At 47.0% G+C, this 14,102-nt stretch overlaps 2 protein-coding genes across 12 annotated transcripts in view; one reads left to right on the forward strand and one right to left on the reverse strand.

Moving 5' to 3' along the window:
• The window catches only part of LOC134571246 (uncharacterized), a 516,374-nt gene that overhangs the window by 308,586 nt on the left and 193,686 nt on the right, over positions 1 to 14,102 (forward strand). The gene's annotated exons all lie outside the window — the stretch shown is intronic.
• FRY (FRY microtubule binding protein) overlaps positions 1 to 14,102 on the reverse strand; it is a 434,727-nt gene that overhangs the window by 183,535 nt on the left and 237,090 nt on the right. For all 11 annotated transcript variants that reach the window (XM_063429398.1, XM_063429404.1, XM_063429371.1 and 8 more), the window contains one exon: positions 13,968 to 14,021. In XM_063429398.1, the coding sequence (XP_063285468.1) occupies positions 13,968 to 14,021 (54 nt within the window). The remainder of the gene's footprint in view (positions 1 to 13,967; positions 14,022 to 14,102) is intronic.

The following is a 14,102-nucleotide window of genomic DNA, read 5'->3' on the forward strand; positions in this document are numbered from 1 at the left end:
AAGGAGTTTAATATCGGTGTTTAGTACCGATATCGGGCGATAGCTTGGGCACACTGTTGGGTCTTTTCCTTCCTTCGGCAGCAGGGTGATATTCGCCGAGGTGAACTGCGCCGTTGGCGTGGCCCCCTCTTGAATGGAGTTCAGGGCTCGCAGTAGTTTCGGAACGACCTCCTGTGCGAAGACTTTGTAGTATTGAAGAGGGAGTCCGTCTGGCCCCGGCGCTCTGCCCGTCTTCGCCTTCTTCATCGCGTACGCCAGTTCTTCCGATGTGATGGGGGCTTCCAATGCTTCTCGGTCGGCCTCTTGTAGTTCCCGCATGTGTGCCGAATTCAGGTATCTGTGTATGGCATCAATTTTGTTCGGTTGTGGGTTTCCCTGTTCGTCTCGCCGGAGGTGATATAGGCCCTGGTAGTAGGTGTGGAATTCTGTCGCTATCTGGTCTGGGAGGTGCTTAAGTCGTTGCTGCGTGTCTTTTATCTTGGGGATGTATAGTTGAGTTTTTCGTTGTTTCAGAAGGTTTGCCAGCAGTCTCCCGCATTTATCGCCATGTTCTTTTTTTTTTTTTTTTTTTTTAAATTCTTTATTTTGGGTGTGCACAGAATAAACAAATAGCCGGTATGCGCCACAACAGCGACATCCAGTAGAATAGGCAAGCATTGGCATTACATGGCATGGCATTCGTAATATAGGCACATTTTTATAATATTAATAAGCATAGACAGGCTTAGCAAAATAAAATAAAAGTAACAGTCAGGCTATACATGCTGTCTAAAATGGTTTAACTCGAGATTATATCATTACAGTTGGTCATATGGTATGGTTGTGCTTTGACAAGGCTTGGTCAGTGTGTAGGCTAGGCTATAGGCAGCACAGATTATGTATATATTCAATGGTGGCTACGTAATCAGGCTAATACAGAACATTGATGGAGTCGTGGCAATTTAACCCTCGTCTACGTTTGAGTGTTAGTTGCAGGATTAAAAAACGGTGCGTGGTAAAGTAAACATTAAAGTAAAGTAAAACAAGTTTTTATGTCGATATATTGAACAGTGCAGATGTAGGCATGTGGAGAGAAATAGTATAGACATGTTGATTATGTTCTGCTGTTAGGGTCAGGCTATGTGAGCAAGTGAAAGCTAAACTTACATGCTGATTAGTACTGCCAACTTAAATAAAAGATAGGGGGGAAAAAAGGGGGTCCAAACAAGATGAACACATAAGTAATAAAGGCTCAACGTGTGATTTAGAATATTGGCAGGTATGTCAGCAGTATCAATGCAAAGGGCATTGCTAAGACGGTAATTGCAGTCAGAGTACGCAAAGTGCTTGCAAGGTAAGGCAAGAGATTCTCCTCTAATTTGCCCCTGACTGTCTGTCGCATGGTGTGGTTACCGCTATTGTCCTTTGCATGGTGCAAGCATTCCTGTGGGTTGCTCAGCCGATGCCCTGCGTTGGGAGGCTGCTGGGGTTCAAGTGCCACTTGTCTTCAATTGCTGGCGCTGCAGAGGTTAAAAGCACCGGTTGCTCGTGCCGCCGGGCCCTTTCGGGGTCTCGTGTGTGGTCGTCACCGCTCCGGTTGGTCTTGTCTCCCCGAGTGGAAGTTCTGGAGCTGGCATGTGCCGCTTGGAGAGGAGGTTTCTTCAGCTGTGTTCCCGGGCCGCGTCCCAGGGTCTGTTCCCCCTGGGTCCTCTGCCCAGGATGCTTGGAGCCAGCTCTGGGTAGATTTGGACCCGAGCGAGTGCTTGGTAAGCGGGCAGTCTGCCTCCCCTGCTGCACAGCGACGGGGACCCTGAGCTTGCCGCCTGTCTGCTTGGGGGGGGCCGGAGGGTCAGGAGGTTTGTTCTCCCTCCTCTGTTCCCTGGCAGTCTGTGCCCCTCTGTCCTGCAGCATCCGCCAGAAGTTGTTGAGCAGCTCGTCTAGCCTTTCCTCAAGTGTCGCTTGCGGGCTCCGCGCCACCATTGCAGGGGCAGCCGCCGCCATCTTTATTGCAGCGTTGGGATATACGGTGCCTCGATTTGCTTGGGAGTCGTTGCTGGTGCCGGGATATCCCTCACCGGCGGGGGGGGGGGGGGGAGAGGAGGGCTCGTGGGTGGGTCTCCGCAGCGCAGTCGTCTGCTTCCCGGGTGCTCCGGGCTGGGTGATCGGCCGCCTCACCCGAGCCCTTGCCTCCACCTAGGCCGCAGAACAGGCTGGTTGTCGCAGCAGTAGGCCCCGGTGATTCAGCTCGCGTTCCCGGCGGCTCAGTGTTTTGGGAGTGGGCTCTTTGCGATCCCCTATGCATCCCCTGTCTGGGTGGTGCAATCTAGGGGAGTCTTGGAACTTGAGTGCTGGGTTAATGCAGTTTAGATTAGGGTTGCAGACGGGAGCTCGGGCTTCACGCGTCCGATCCGCTCCACAGCCAGGCTCCGCCCCCCGCCATGTTCATGTATCATGTGTCTGTAGTGTTGGTATGAGCGTTGGATGGCTCGGTTGAGGTGTGTTGTAAGTTGGGTTCGTTTGGCTGTTAGGTCTCTGTACGTCTGTGCGTCGAGGGTTCGTTTGTGTCTGGCCTCCAGGACCGCTATATCTTTGCTGAGTTCGAGCGTCTCCCGCATCGCCGCCCTCTTGCGGGCTGCTTATATGGCGATGATCCGGCCTCTGACGACCGTTTTATGCGCTTCCCAGCATGTCAGCAGTGTCACTTCCTCCGTTTCATTGGTTTGGAAGTATTCTCTTATGGTGTTACTGATCTTGTCTGCTTCCACCCCATCCGAAAGGATCGATTCATTTAGTCTCCATGACATTTGCCGGGGTCTGTATAATGGCGATTTGAGCCGCATTCGTATTGGGCTGTGATCTGACCAGGTCATTGGTAGGATCTCTGCGTCTCGGAGCAGGTTCAGGTTGTGATGTGTCGTCAGGAAGTAATCCAATCTCGTTTATGTCGAGTGTGTCTGTGAATAGAAGGTGTAGTCCTTGGTTGTTGGGTGCAGTGCTCGCCAGCAGTCTGCTAATTGGTGGGCATGTAGAAGGCGAAGTGTGTTGGCGTGTTTGTCGTGTGGTGTTGTTCCGCGCGGTGACGTGGAGTCCTGATCTGGGTGTAGTGCCAAGTTCAAATCTCCCCCGATGATCAAGGTGCCCTCCGTGAATTTCATCAAGGTGCTTAGGGCGTTCCGGAGGAAGTAGTGCTGTTTCGTGTTTGGAGCATACAGGTTGGCGAATGTGTAGGTCTGATCTACTATTGTGCCTTTAGTGAAAAGGTATCTGCCTTGTTTGCACCTGAGGGTGGCTATCTCCTTGTATGGGGTCCCGTTTGAAAAGAGAATGCAGACTCCTAGTGTTCTTTTATCCGGGTTGTTACTAAAGTACCCTGTTCGAAAGTTGCGGTCTTTCAAGGCTGGCGCCCTGCCTTCTTGGAAGTGCGTTTCTTGGATAAATGCCACCGACGCCCTGTAGTGTTTCAGGTCTCTCAGGAGCCTTGTGCGCTTCTCTCTGACGTTGAGGCCGTTTACATTGTAGGAGAGTATGCTCAGGTCTTCCCGGGTGTACCCGTCGGGGCTCGGGGTCGTCATCGTCAGGGCAGCCGCAGGGGGTGGATAGAAGGGTAAAGGCAGGAAGGGGCGGTGAGTGAGGTTGTGGTTAGTGTGTTTGTATAGTGTAGTGCGGTTCTGTGTTTAGTCTCTTCTTGTGCTAGTGCTGTGTGGGTCTACGTAATCCGTAGAAGTACTGTGAACTTTAGGTTAATGGACAATCGTCCCGGTGGATTGACCGTGTAGCTCCACCAGTTGGTGGGCTTGGGTCGTTTCCGGGAGTTGTATGGCCCCCTAGTATCGGGGGTTTCTGTGTCCTACACCTGTGGGGGTGTCGGGTAGTTCGTCCGTGGTGGGTTATCCCTCCACTTGTCGTAAATAGTAGTTAGTTCTAGTAGTAGTCTGTGATCCCTCGTCTCCTAAGTGGCTGTGTATCGGTAGCGTCTGCTCGGTTTCTCTGTGTGTGTTGGGTTTTATTCTGTGTGTGCGCGGTGCGCTGTGCCGTGTGCGTGTTGTTACTGCCGCGCTCTTACAGCTTTTCTGATTCTGAATTGTATTGCCTTGGGTACGGTGTGCCGGGTGGGGTTGGGTCTTGCGTGCTGTTGAGTTTAGGATCAGTCTGGGCTGGGCTGATCGTCGTTGTGGGGTGGGGGTGAGTCGCTATTCTGTAGTCTGCTGGTGGTGCGTGTCTATTCGGAGTTAGGGGATTGGACACCATGTGACATGGGGGGGGCTATATTGTTTCCTGGCCTGCGTCTTAACGTCAATTTCTGCTCAGCGTGTGGGTGGTCCGACATCTATGTGTTGCTTCTCACGGTATGGACTATCCCTCTGTTGTGGCTATGGTTCGTCTGGGTCTCTGAGTTTTACGCTTTGTCATGTTCGTCTCCCTAAGCTTGTGTTGCGTCCCGCTTTGTCATGTGCGTACGCCGTCTGGTGTTCTGGGTTACCACATTTTTGTCATGGACATAACGTTTCGTGCAGTACACCTTAATGCAATGTCACACAATTTATATACATAACATATACACCATTCTCAGTTTCCCTCTTTCTGCTTGTAAGTGTCGTGGGACCTGGGCTGTAAGGATCGGGTGTCTGCCTAGATTCTTGCTTGCCTCTACATTCTACCCACTTGCGTGGTCTGTATCCCCGTGTTCAGTGGCTGAGCGCATGTGGGTCAACTTTTTGTACTCCCCCCCCCCCCCCCTCCCCTCCCCTCCCCCCCCCGTGTGTTTGGGAAAGTTTTGGAGCTTTTATCTTGTCGTTTCCCCCCCTCTCCTTCACCTTTCTTCCCCCTACCCCCTATCTCCCCCAGTTGTTAACCTACATGTCTGTATTATTGTTTCTTCCCCCTGCGCCAACCCTCCCCCCTCCCCTCTGCCTTCCTGCGACCCCCCCTTCTGCCACTCTTTCTGTCTCGAGTGCATCCCGTCTTCCTGCTCTTGCCGTGCTTCCTTCATTCCCTTCCCTGAACCCTTCCTATGCTCGACTCAGCTTTTGTGCCCAGTGGGTCCCGCTCCCCCTCCATCTCAGGTGCCGTCCCTCAGGTTCCAACCCCTCTCCCTCCCCCTGTGGGTTGTTAGTTGGTATTGCAACATGAGGTGGGACCCAAGCGTCTGTCTGAGTTGCACCTCAGGTAATAGTTCTGCTGGGATGTTTGCGTATCTGTTTGTGCGGCTGCTCGCCATCTTCGTTGCCCACTGTGGCTGGGCTGCCCGTCCCCCTCCCCAAAGTGTCCCGTCTGCCCCCCCTGCGCCTTATCTGGCGGTATAGTTGTTGCCATTTGTTCGTCTTTATGCAGGAACCCCCACGGTGTGGTGCTGATGTGGCTGGTGTCCCCTTAGCTCCCCCATCCCCCTCCCCACGGCTTGCTGACAAGTGTAGTATGAATTGGTCTGTACCCACTGCTTGTACTCACGGTTTTGTTGAGCTATGTAGTGATTCCCATGTCCCCATACCCGTTCCCCGGCTGCGCTGCTTGGTGTTTGGTTACCGCTCCCTCCTCACTGGGCCCTGGTTCCCGTCTCGTTGTTGCTGTTGCTGGGGCCTTTGCTGGCCTGCGTTAGGTCTGCGTGGTGGTTGTGGTCCCGGTGGTTGCTGAAGAAACGATCTCGCCAACCAGTCAGGTACCTGTTGTGGCGGGAGGCCTAGGCTACGTAGGAATCCTGGGACATCACCTGGCTTTCTTATGAACAGTTGGTCCTGACCGTGTCTTGCAGAAAGTGAGAACGGGTAGCCCCAGCGATATTGGATTCCCGCCTGTTGGAGGGCTGATGTCACTGGGCGTAAGGCTCTCCTGGCTTGTAGAGTGTACCTGGATAAATCTTGGTATATGGAGATAGTTTGGCCTGCCATGCGGACATTTCCCATGCGGCGGGCTGTGCGTAGTATTTCTTCTTTGAGATGATAGTTGTCGAGGCAGCATATTATGTCCCTGGGTTGTTCTTCTGGTGCTGGCATGGGTCTCAGAGCTCTGTGCGCTCGGACCAGACCTATTCGGGGCGTGTGTTGGCCGCCCAGGACTTGGGCGAAAATTTGCCTCAGTAGTTCCGGTACGTTCTCCGAGGGGCCTCCCTCCCGTACCCCACGGACTCGCAGGTTCAGTCTGCGGCCACGGTTGTCCAGGTCGTCGACCCATGTTGTAAGGTATGTTATATCAGCCTCCTGGTTCATCACTGCCGTGTTTGTCTGCTCGACGTCTGTTCTCAGCGCCTTGGTCTCGGTTTCTGTTACCGCCATGCGTGCCTCCATGTTCACTAGGTCGGCACGCAGTTGGGCTACCTCCTCGCGGACCACACGGCCCAGGCGGTCTGATAGGGCTTCAAAGTCAGATTTATGGAGCAGATTAGGGAGAATGTCTCTCCACTCACCCCCTTGCTGCTGCTGCTGGGGCTCTGACAGTGTTGGGGAGAATCTGGCTGGTGTGGATGGGAGTGATTCGTCTGCCTGACCTGCGGCCTCCATCTCCCGTTGCGGTGACTGTGCGCGGGTTGCAGCCTGGAGGTAGGACCGGATTGTGTGGTCTCCCCCGGGTCCCGAGGGTCTTGGGGTGCCGCCGGGGTCTGCCTGCCGTTTTGTGCGGCCCATCTGTGGTGTGAGAGTGTGCCGGTTTCGCTTGTTGAGCGGTATTATTGCGGGCGCCACGAGGAGCTCTGGAACTAAGCAGCCATCTTCGTCGGCTGCCGGACACGCCCCCCCCTTTGTTTATGAACCCTAGTCACACCTCCCTGCATGTGACTTGCACAGCCTTCCATAAACACTTCCTGTAAAGAGAGCCCTTTTAATGCTTTCTTTATTGTAAGTTCTGTTTAATTAAGATTTTCTTATTCCCTGCTATGTTAATAGCTTGCTAGACCCTGCAAGGGCCTCCTGTATGTGATTAAAGTTCAATTTAGAGATTGAGATACAATTATTTAAGGTAAATTACATCTGTTTGAAAGTGAAACCAGTTTTTTTTTCCATGCAGGCTCTGTCAATCATAGCCAGGGGAGGTGTGGCTAGGGCTGCATAAACAGAAACAAAGTGATTTAACTCCTAAATGACAGTGAATTGAGCAGTGAAATTGCAGGGGAATGATCTATACACTAAAACTGCTTTATGTAGCTAAAGTAATTTAGGTGACTATAGTGTTCCTTTAAAGGGATTGCAATTTATAAAGAGAATGTAACCAAAATATATGTGCTACAATACTACTAATTGTATTTGTTGCTGAAGAGATTAGAAGAAGAAAAAAAAGGGAAAGAAAGAAATGCGATAGAATGAAAAATAGATTTTTCATTATTTCACACTTCTAAATAATACAACATTAATTCATTGAGATAATTCAGTTACACATTTCAGCTGCGAGTACACATCTAAATGAAGTTGTTATGGTGCCTTATGATGCCAGGAGGCCCCCAGGTGCACACTTATCTCAAGGGGTTCAACCATCCTCGAACGGTTTCATCCCAAAGTGATCCTCCAGCGCAAATCTCAACTCCCCCCAGGTGGCATCTGGCTTCTGAAATTTCAGTTTCAGGAAGCGCAGAGTGCCGCCGGTTAGGGCTGCCACATATAAGCGGAGATCAGTCAGCTGATGCTCTCAGCCAATCAGTGACTCCCAATTCACAAAACTAGTCTTTCCAAGCCAGTTTTGTGAATGGAGAGTCACTAATTGACTAAGTGCGTCAGCTGACCTCTCTTAGCCAATAAGCAGCGTATCTGCCTGGCGGCGTTCCTGAAACTTTAGAAGCCGGATGCCGTCTGGGGGGAGTTTAGATTGGTGCTGGAGCTCACTTTAGGGTTAAACCTTCGGAGAACGGTTCAACCCCTTGAGGTATGAGTGCACTCCTGCACCTCACATTAATTTATTGTTAAACCACAATAACTGTGTTTAGGAATCAGTCTGTGTAAATAGGATAGATACCATATTTTTCCATGTAGAAGACTTTTTTTTTCTAAATTGTTTTGCCTAAAATTGGGGGTCGTCTTATACATGGAATGTCACTGCAGGGGTTAAAATAAAAAAAAAAAATTTTTTTTTTTGCATGGGTGTCTAAACCATGATGGAGCTTGCCGCATTTCAGTGTGCCACGGTCCACACATATACCTGGTCTCCCTCCCGCCGATCCACTTCTGAGTGCTGTGGCAAGGAGGAAGAGGTCCCTATATGTGTGGGAGCTGCACCTGACATCAGCACTTACCACCAACGGAGCTCCGGAGACATGCCACAGCATAAAAGGAGCAGCCATATTAAAGGGACACTTTAGTCACCCAGACCACTTGAGCTCAATGAAGTAGTCTGGGTGCAATGTCCCTCAGGTTTTACCCTTCACATGTAAACATAGCAGTTTCAGAGAAACTGCTATGTTTACATTGCAGGGTAATCCAACCTCTAGTGGTTGTCTTCCTGACAGCCTCTAGAGGCGCTTCGGCGACGCTGGATGCGAAAGTGTGCAGAGTGTCCATAGAGAAATGCTTTCCTATAGAAAGTTTGAATGCCCGCGCGGCACTTGCCACTCAGGAGCTGATGTCGGCGGGGAGGAGAGGTCACCAGCGCCGAGGAAGCCCGGCGCTGGATAAAGGTAAGTGACTGAAGGGGTTTTAACCCCTTCAGCGCCACGGGGGGGGGGTACCCTGAGGGTGAGGGTCCCCCAAGGATTATATAGTGTCAGGAAAACGGGTTTGTTTTCCGGACCCTATAGTGATCCTTTAAGGTATGCTCCACCTCAGGTAGGTCTTGTTTCGGATTTAAATTTAAGGGGAAGGAAACTGTGTTCAGGGAGCAGAGTGAATACGATGTCCCAGCATGCCCTCACACTACCTGCTGTATTGTGGGAGCTGTAGTCTCCCAGCATGCACTATAGAGCCGTTAACTTCACAGACTACCGTAGCACAGGGGAGGCATGAGAATGAGAAGTGTGTTGTTCTCCTCAGAAGTCACCTCTAATATATCAAACTTGTTCTATCTAAAGTGTTTAAAATATTTTTTTCTTAATTTTGGGCTAAAGAAATAGGGGTTGTCATACATGGGGGCCTCATTTACACTAAAAAAATACAGTAGTTCTTGTTCTAAATTACATTTTAGTTGCATAGACTTTTATTACTAAATCAGCTATAATTTCTCAGGACAGCCCTGTCCCTAGCCACACCATTAAAGTGAAAGTGTCCCTCTTTGTCTATTCGAGATGTGAGCAATGACACTGTAGAGTCATGATCTATAGTGTCCCTTCAAATTCTTCAAAGAAAAGTTAACATATGGACATTGGCTCTGATTTTCATACCAGCAACAGATGGAGTCCTTTAACTAGAATTATGCCCACACTACATCACATACTCTGGAATACTGCATCACACCGCTACAAATTGTCATTTTGCCACCTTGCCACATACATCTGAAGCACGGTCATCATCTGATTGCCAAACACATGCATCATAGGTATATATATCCCAGAGGACAAGCAAATAAAACCTGAAAACTATCAACTGAGGTGGTCTCACACATTTTGCTTTACTGAGTAATCTTAGGGGGATCTTTACTTTAAAAAAAAAAAAAATCTTATGTGGATCCATTATTCACGGTGCATAGATGAAGAATAGCTGTAGCTCCACGACAAGTTCAAAGATCAAAACACATCAACGGTTGTGGTTTCTCCCATACAGGCGGCACAGTGATCCATTTCTAGATATAACCTTACAGAGATGGCATGCCCTTAAGAGCACACTGCCTGGAATTTGGGGACTGGATGACCTTTTGAGGCAGGTGTAAAAAAAAAAAAAAAAACACTCCAGCATATGTTCCCGCTATATTGGCACAAATGAGAATGCACAAAGGTTATCAACACATTTTTGCTCTCAGGGTTGAAAGGTGTGCATTAAACAGAGATGGTCATTCGATGAGTCACAGTGGGTGACTGATTACGGAGTTGATTGTAAATTGACTTTCAGGGAATGTGTTGTGACCAAACTGTTGAGAATGCCAAGATGTCCATATGTACACTGAATTTAGTAACCCTTTTAAGAAGCAAGCTGTGCACACACGGCGCTATAAGCACACAGCAAATAATAGATATGTGCAACATAATTACTTTCTTTGCTCTACTGCTCTCACACATAATTGTGAGGAGTAAAAAAATGTTTCTGTTTCCATGCACAGACCTGTCCTTCTAACCATATGTAACCCAAGGAGTTTTGCTGCCCTATTCAAACTGTTTAAAAAACACTTACCTATGTGTCAGAAAACAACTGCCTTTTTGTTCAGATGCTGTTTCGGTTGGTATGAATTTTGTCCACGTGATCATTTTTGATTAAACCAAAATGGTACGAAAATGCCTAATATTGCACTGGAATAAAATTAGCTTCTTCTCCGTTATCTCTCCTATTTTCTCGAACCACATGCATCGGAACCATCAGACTCACAACACAAATAAAACGGCTCATTTAGTTTGTTTCATGACAATTTCGTGTCTCGTAGTTACAGAATTTGAACAAATGAAGATTTGTTTGAAATCAAATGCACAAATCTAGTAAATACACTAGTAATGGGTGAGACTTTCAGTGGAGTGCTTTGTATTTATTAATCCGTGGGATGTTTGAAGGAGGCGAGTATTCTTGGATATCAGGGTTACGCAGGCATGTTTCATAATGAAGTAAAAACACAAACATGGCAGAATCCGAGATTAAAAAAGGTACACAGCACACGGATAATCATGATATTAAATATTTGTTCTCCGGCAACAGAATCGGCATTGTGATAATGAGCGTAAATATTTTCCTACCGTGTTCCGACTCGCAGCAATCTCATGTTTTCTCATGTTAATCAACTGTTTGCTTCCCAAATTAATTCATACATTGATGCCCATTAACTAATAAAACAGGCATTCCGGACAACAATGTGTGAATGACTCCTGGCACTAACAGACATGGAAGTGTTGAATTTTACATCCTGGTAATACTATGTCCACTCAGAGGGAATTTGTCACCAAAATAATGTATGCATTGTGCAGCTTGTGCCATCTATCAGACCACAGCAATTCACTCTAAGAGGAGATACTTTGTCTAATGATATTGTAATACGCTGTTTGGTGCTGTGTGTTACAGTCTACAAGGATTAGAAGAGTATACTAGTATACTCAGTATACTCCGTGTTCCAAACTGCAGATCTCACAAGTCACACTGTGGGGCAGTGTGATGATGGCTTTCCCTAAGTCCTCTGAACGGCCATACAGACAGGGTCTGTAACCTGTAGGTAGGACTGAGGGTAAGTGCCTGTCACCCTGGTTAAGATCACACACCCTTAAGTGGCAGATACTTTATCCATGACGCTACCTCTCCTGATATCACACCTATCAAACTCTATTTTTTTTTTTGTTTCTGATATTTTGACCTAACATTTGAATGACAAATAATTCACAGTTTAGTGGTTACTACTGTCTGTATGAAGCACGTTGAACAACTCTGCCTTGATTTCAGTGGCACATCTGTTATCGTTAAATTAAAAACTAGATTTTTTTTGTTTTTAAACCACAATTTTTATTTTGTAAACCTTTATTGTGGTTGTGCAAATGATTCCATGTAAGCTTATCATGCCACAATAACAAACACAGTAATATCAAACAATAGTAAACAATGATATGGCGTTCATAGAAACTGCACAATTTTGTATTAAAGGGACTCTCCAGTGCCAGGAAAACAAACCGTTTTCCTGGCACTGCAGGTCCCCTCTCCCTCCCACACCCATTCCAGGTTGCTGAGGGGGTTAAAACCCCTCAGTGACTTACCTGTATCCAGCGACGATGTCCCTCAGCGCTGGGTCAGGCTCCACCTACGCTCCTCCCACGCACATTAGACCTCCCCATAGGAAAGCATTGAATAATGCTTTCAATGCTTTCCTATGGGGATTTCGGCAACGCTGGAGGTCCTCACATAGCGTGAAGACGTCCAGCGTCGTTATAACACACTTTTCGTGTTCTATGAACACGGAAGTGTCCTTTAGTGGCTGTCTAGTAGACAGCCACTAGAGGAGGACTTAACCCTGCAAGGTAAATATTGCAGTTTATGAAAACTGCAATAATTACACATGCAGGGTTAAAGGTAGTGGGAGTTGGCACCCAGACCACTCCAATGGGCAGAAGTGATCTGGGTGCCTGGAGTGTCCCTTTAATAACGAGCAGGAACAGGGTAGTTTGACATGTCTAGGCTGGAAAACACGTATATGCTAAAACAGATAGGCTAACTAGACATGGGGATTGGAGCATAGTAAAATGTTGCTAGTTGTATTAGTTTTTCAGGAGTAAAGAGCCACTGGGGTCGGGATTACTGGCATGGTTCTGCATTGCGAAAGAAACTAACTGTATATAAAACAAAAAAATAAAACCATTGCTTATATTGGGGAGAAGGGGCTTAAAAATGCCATATGGTGGCAACTGGAGTTAGGGAGACTCCTATTTGGGGCAGGCAATATGCCTGGGAATCAGTCCAGCATCAGCCGATACCCAAGGTCGGGAATGCTGGATGGTTGCCACGAAGTGTAGCAAGGTGGGAGCGGGGTGTTGGGTCTCCTGCCCCAGGCCATAATGAAGGCCAATGTCAGGGAACCACGGACTCGAGTGCTCGCGTCAGAGTTCAAGTCCATCCCTATAGGGGAATTGTGGAAGCTCCAGGATTGGCAGTGTTTGCATGAAAATGCCTGAAGGTAATGATTATACTCAACAGTACTACTACATTAAGCTGTAGTTGTTCTGGTGACTATAGTGTCCCTTTAAGCCACAAAAAAGTTAATATGTTACAGATCTTCCTCGGGCTCCTACAGTCAGAATTCCACTGGCTTATTTTGGTAAATGACAGAACATTAAAGGTGGGGGCTTAAGGCTTAAGATCTCAGCATATATTATTTCTTTTTTTTCCACAATATCAGTGGTAGGGGGGCCTATAATCTGTAAACTATATCACAGAGAATTGTGATCAATAAAACATTTTTTTTACAAGCACAATAGTACATATAAGTTAATTTTACGGTCTACTGCATTTTACTTATTTAAGACCTTGACACAGGTATTAAAAGCAACATTTCCTTATGTGCAGGTAACAGTATTCACTGGAGAGCTCTAAACACAAACCTAAATTATATGCAAGAATCAGAAGGCCATTGTCCACAAAAGATTACCCTATGTTGTCAAAACACTGAAATAAATGTGTTTATTCTATAAGCTGCTTCCACTACTGATACAAAGGTTAATGGTGTCTAGATCTCCAATCAGTCACTGGCACACTTATCATAAGTGTATACAGTCTGACAGGACTAGTTTAATTACCCCATGAAGTCATAACATTAAATTACTCAAAATAATATTTATATATGATAGCGTCAGAGTACATTCTGAAAGCAGTTTCTCGAAAAAGTTAATTTGGCCAGCGCTCCTAAACAAACAGTTTAGCAAAGCATACTTTATTAAACAGTCGTTATTATATTTGGCTCCATAGACGTGGTTACTTCATACATTTAGTGCCAGCAGATAAAATAATAGGACTCTACAGAAGCAATGAGCGAGCAAAGAGACAGAAATGCCTAATAAATTAGCTGTTATACAAAGGTCTAGCAAAGAGGCCAAATCTCAGCCTTTCAATTCTACTTGCTTTAAATCATTCTATTTAGCGTGCTACAATTAATTTCTGCAACTATCGTAACATACCATTCTCAACCAATGTATCAAATACAGTCAATTGGCAGAATTCTACTGTCTAAGGCAAATCTTGGCACTTCAGATGTTTGCAAAATGCATTGTGTGATGCTCAACCAGCTGAAAAGAATTGTGGGAATTTAAATCCAAGGATACCCATCATGGACATAAGGGCAACCATGTTTAGGATCCTAAAATCAGCCTAAACTGCCCCCTTCTCTCCCCCCCCCCCCCCTCCCACCAATTATACCACAGCTTTTTTGTTAGTTTTTAAGTCACACAAGTCTATAAAGAGACTTACTTGATCAAACTGCAGATCTTCTCCTCTCTGAAGAGACTTTGTCAATGGCTTTTCCTGAAAATAAATAAGTAAAAATGATTGTGATATTGTGATATAATTGTATTCTCAAGACACATTATACAATAGAGTATGTTA

This window comes from Pelobates fuscus, chromosome 1 (genome assembly GCF_036172605.1).
Source record: "Pelobates fuscus isolate aPelFus1 chromosome 1, aPelFus1.pri, whole genome shotgun sequence".
In the NCBI taxonomy this organism is placed as follows: Eukaryota; Metazoa; Chordata; class Amphibia; order Anura; family Pelobatidae; genus Pelobates; species Pelobates fuscus.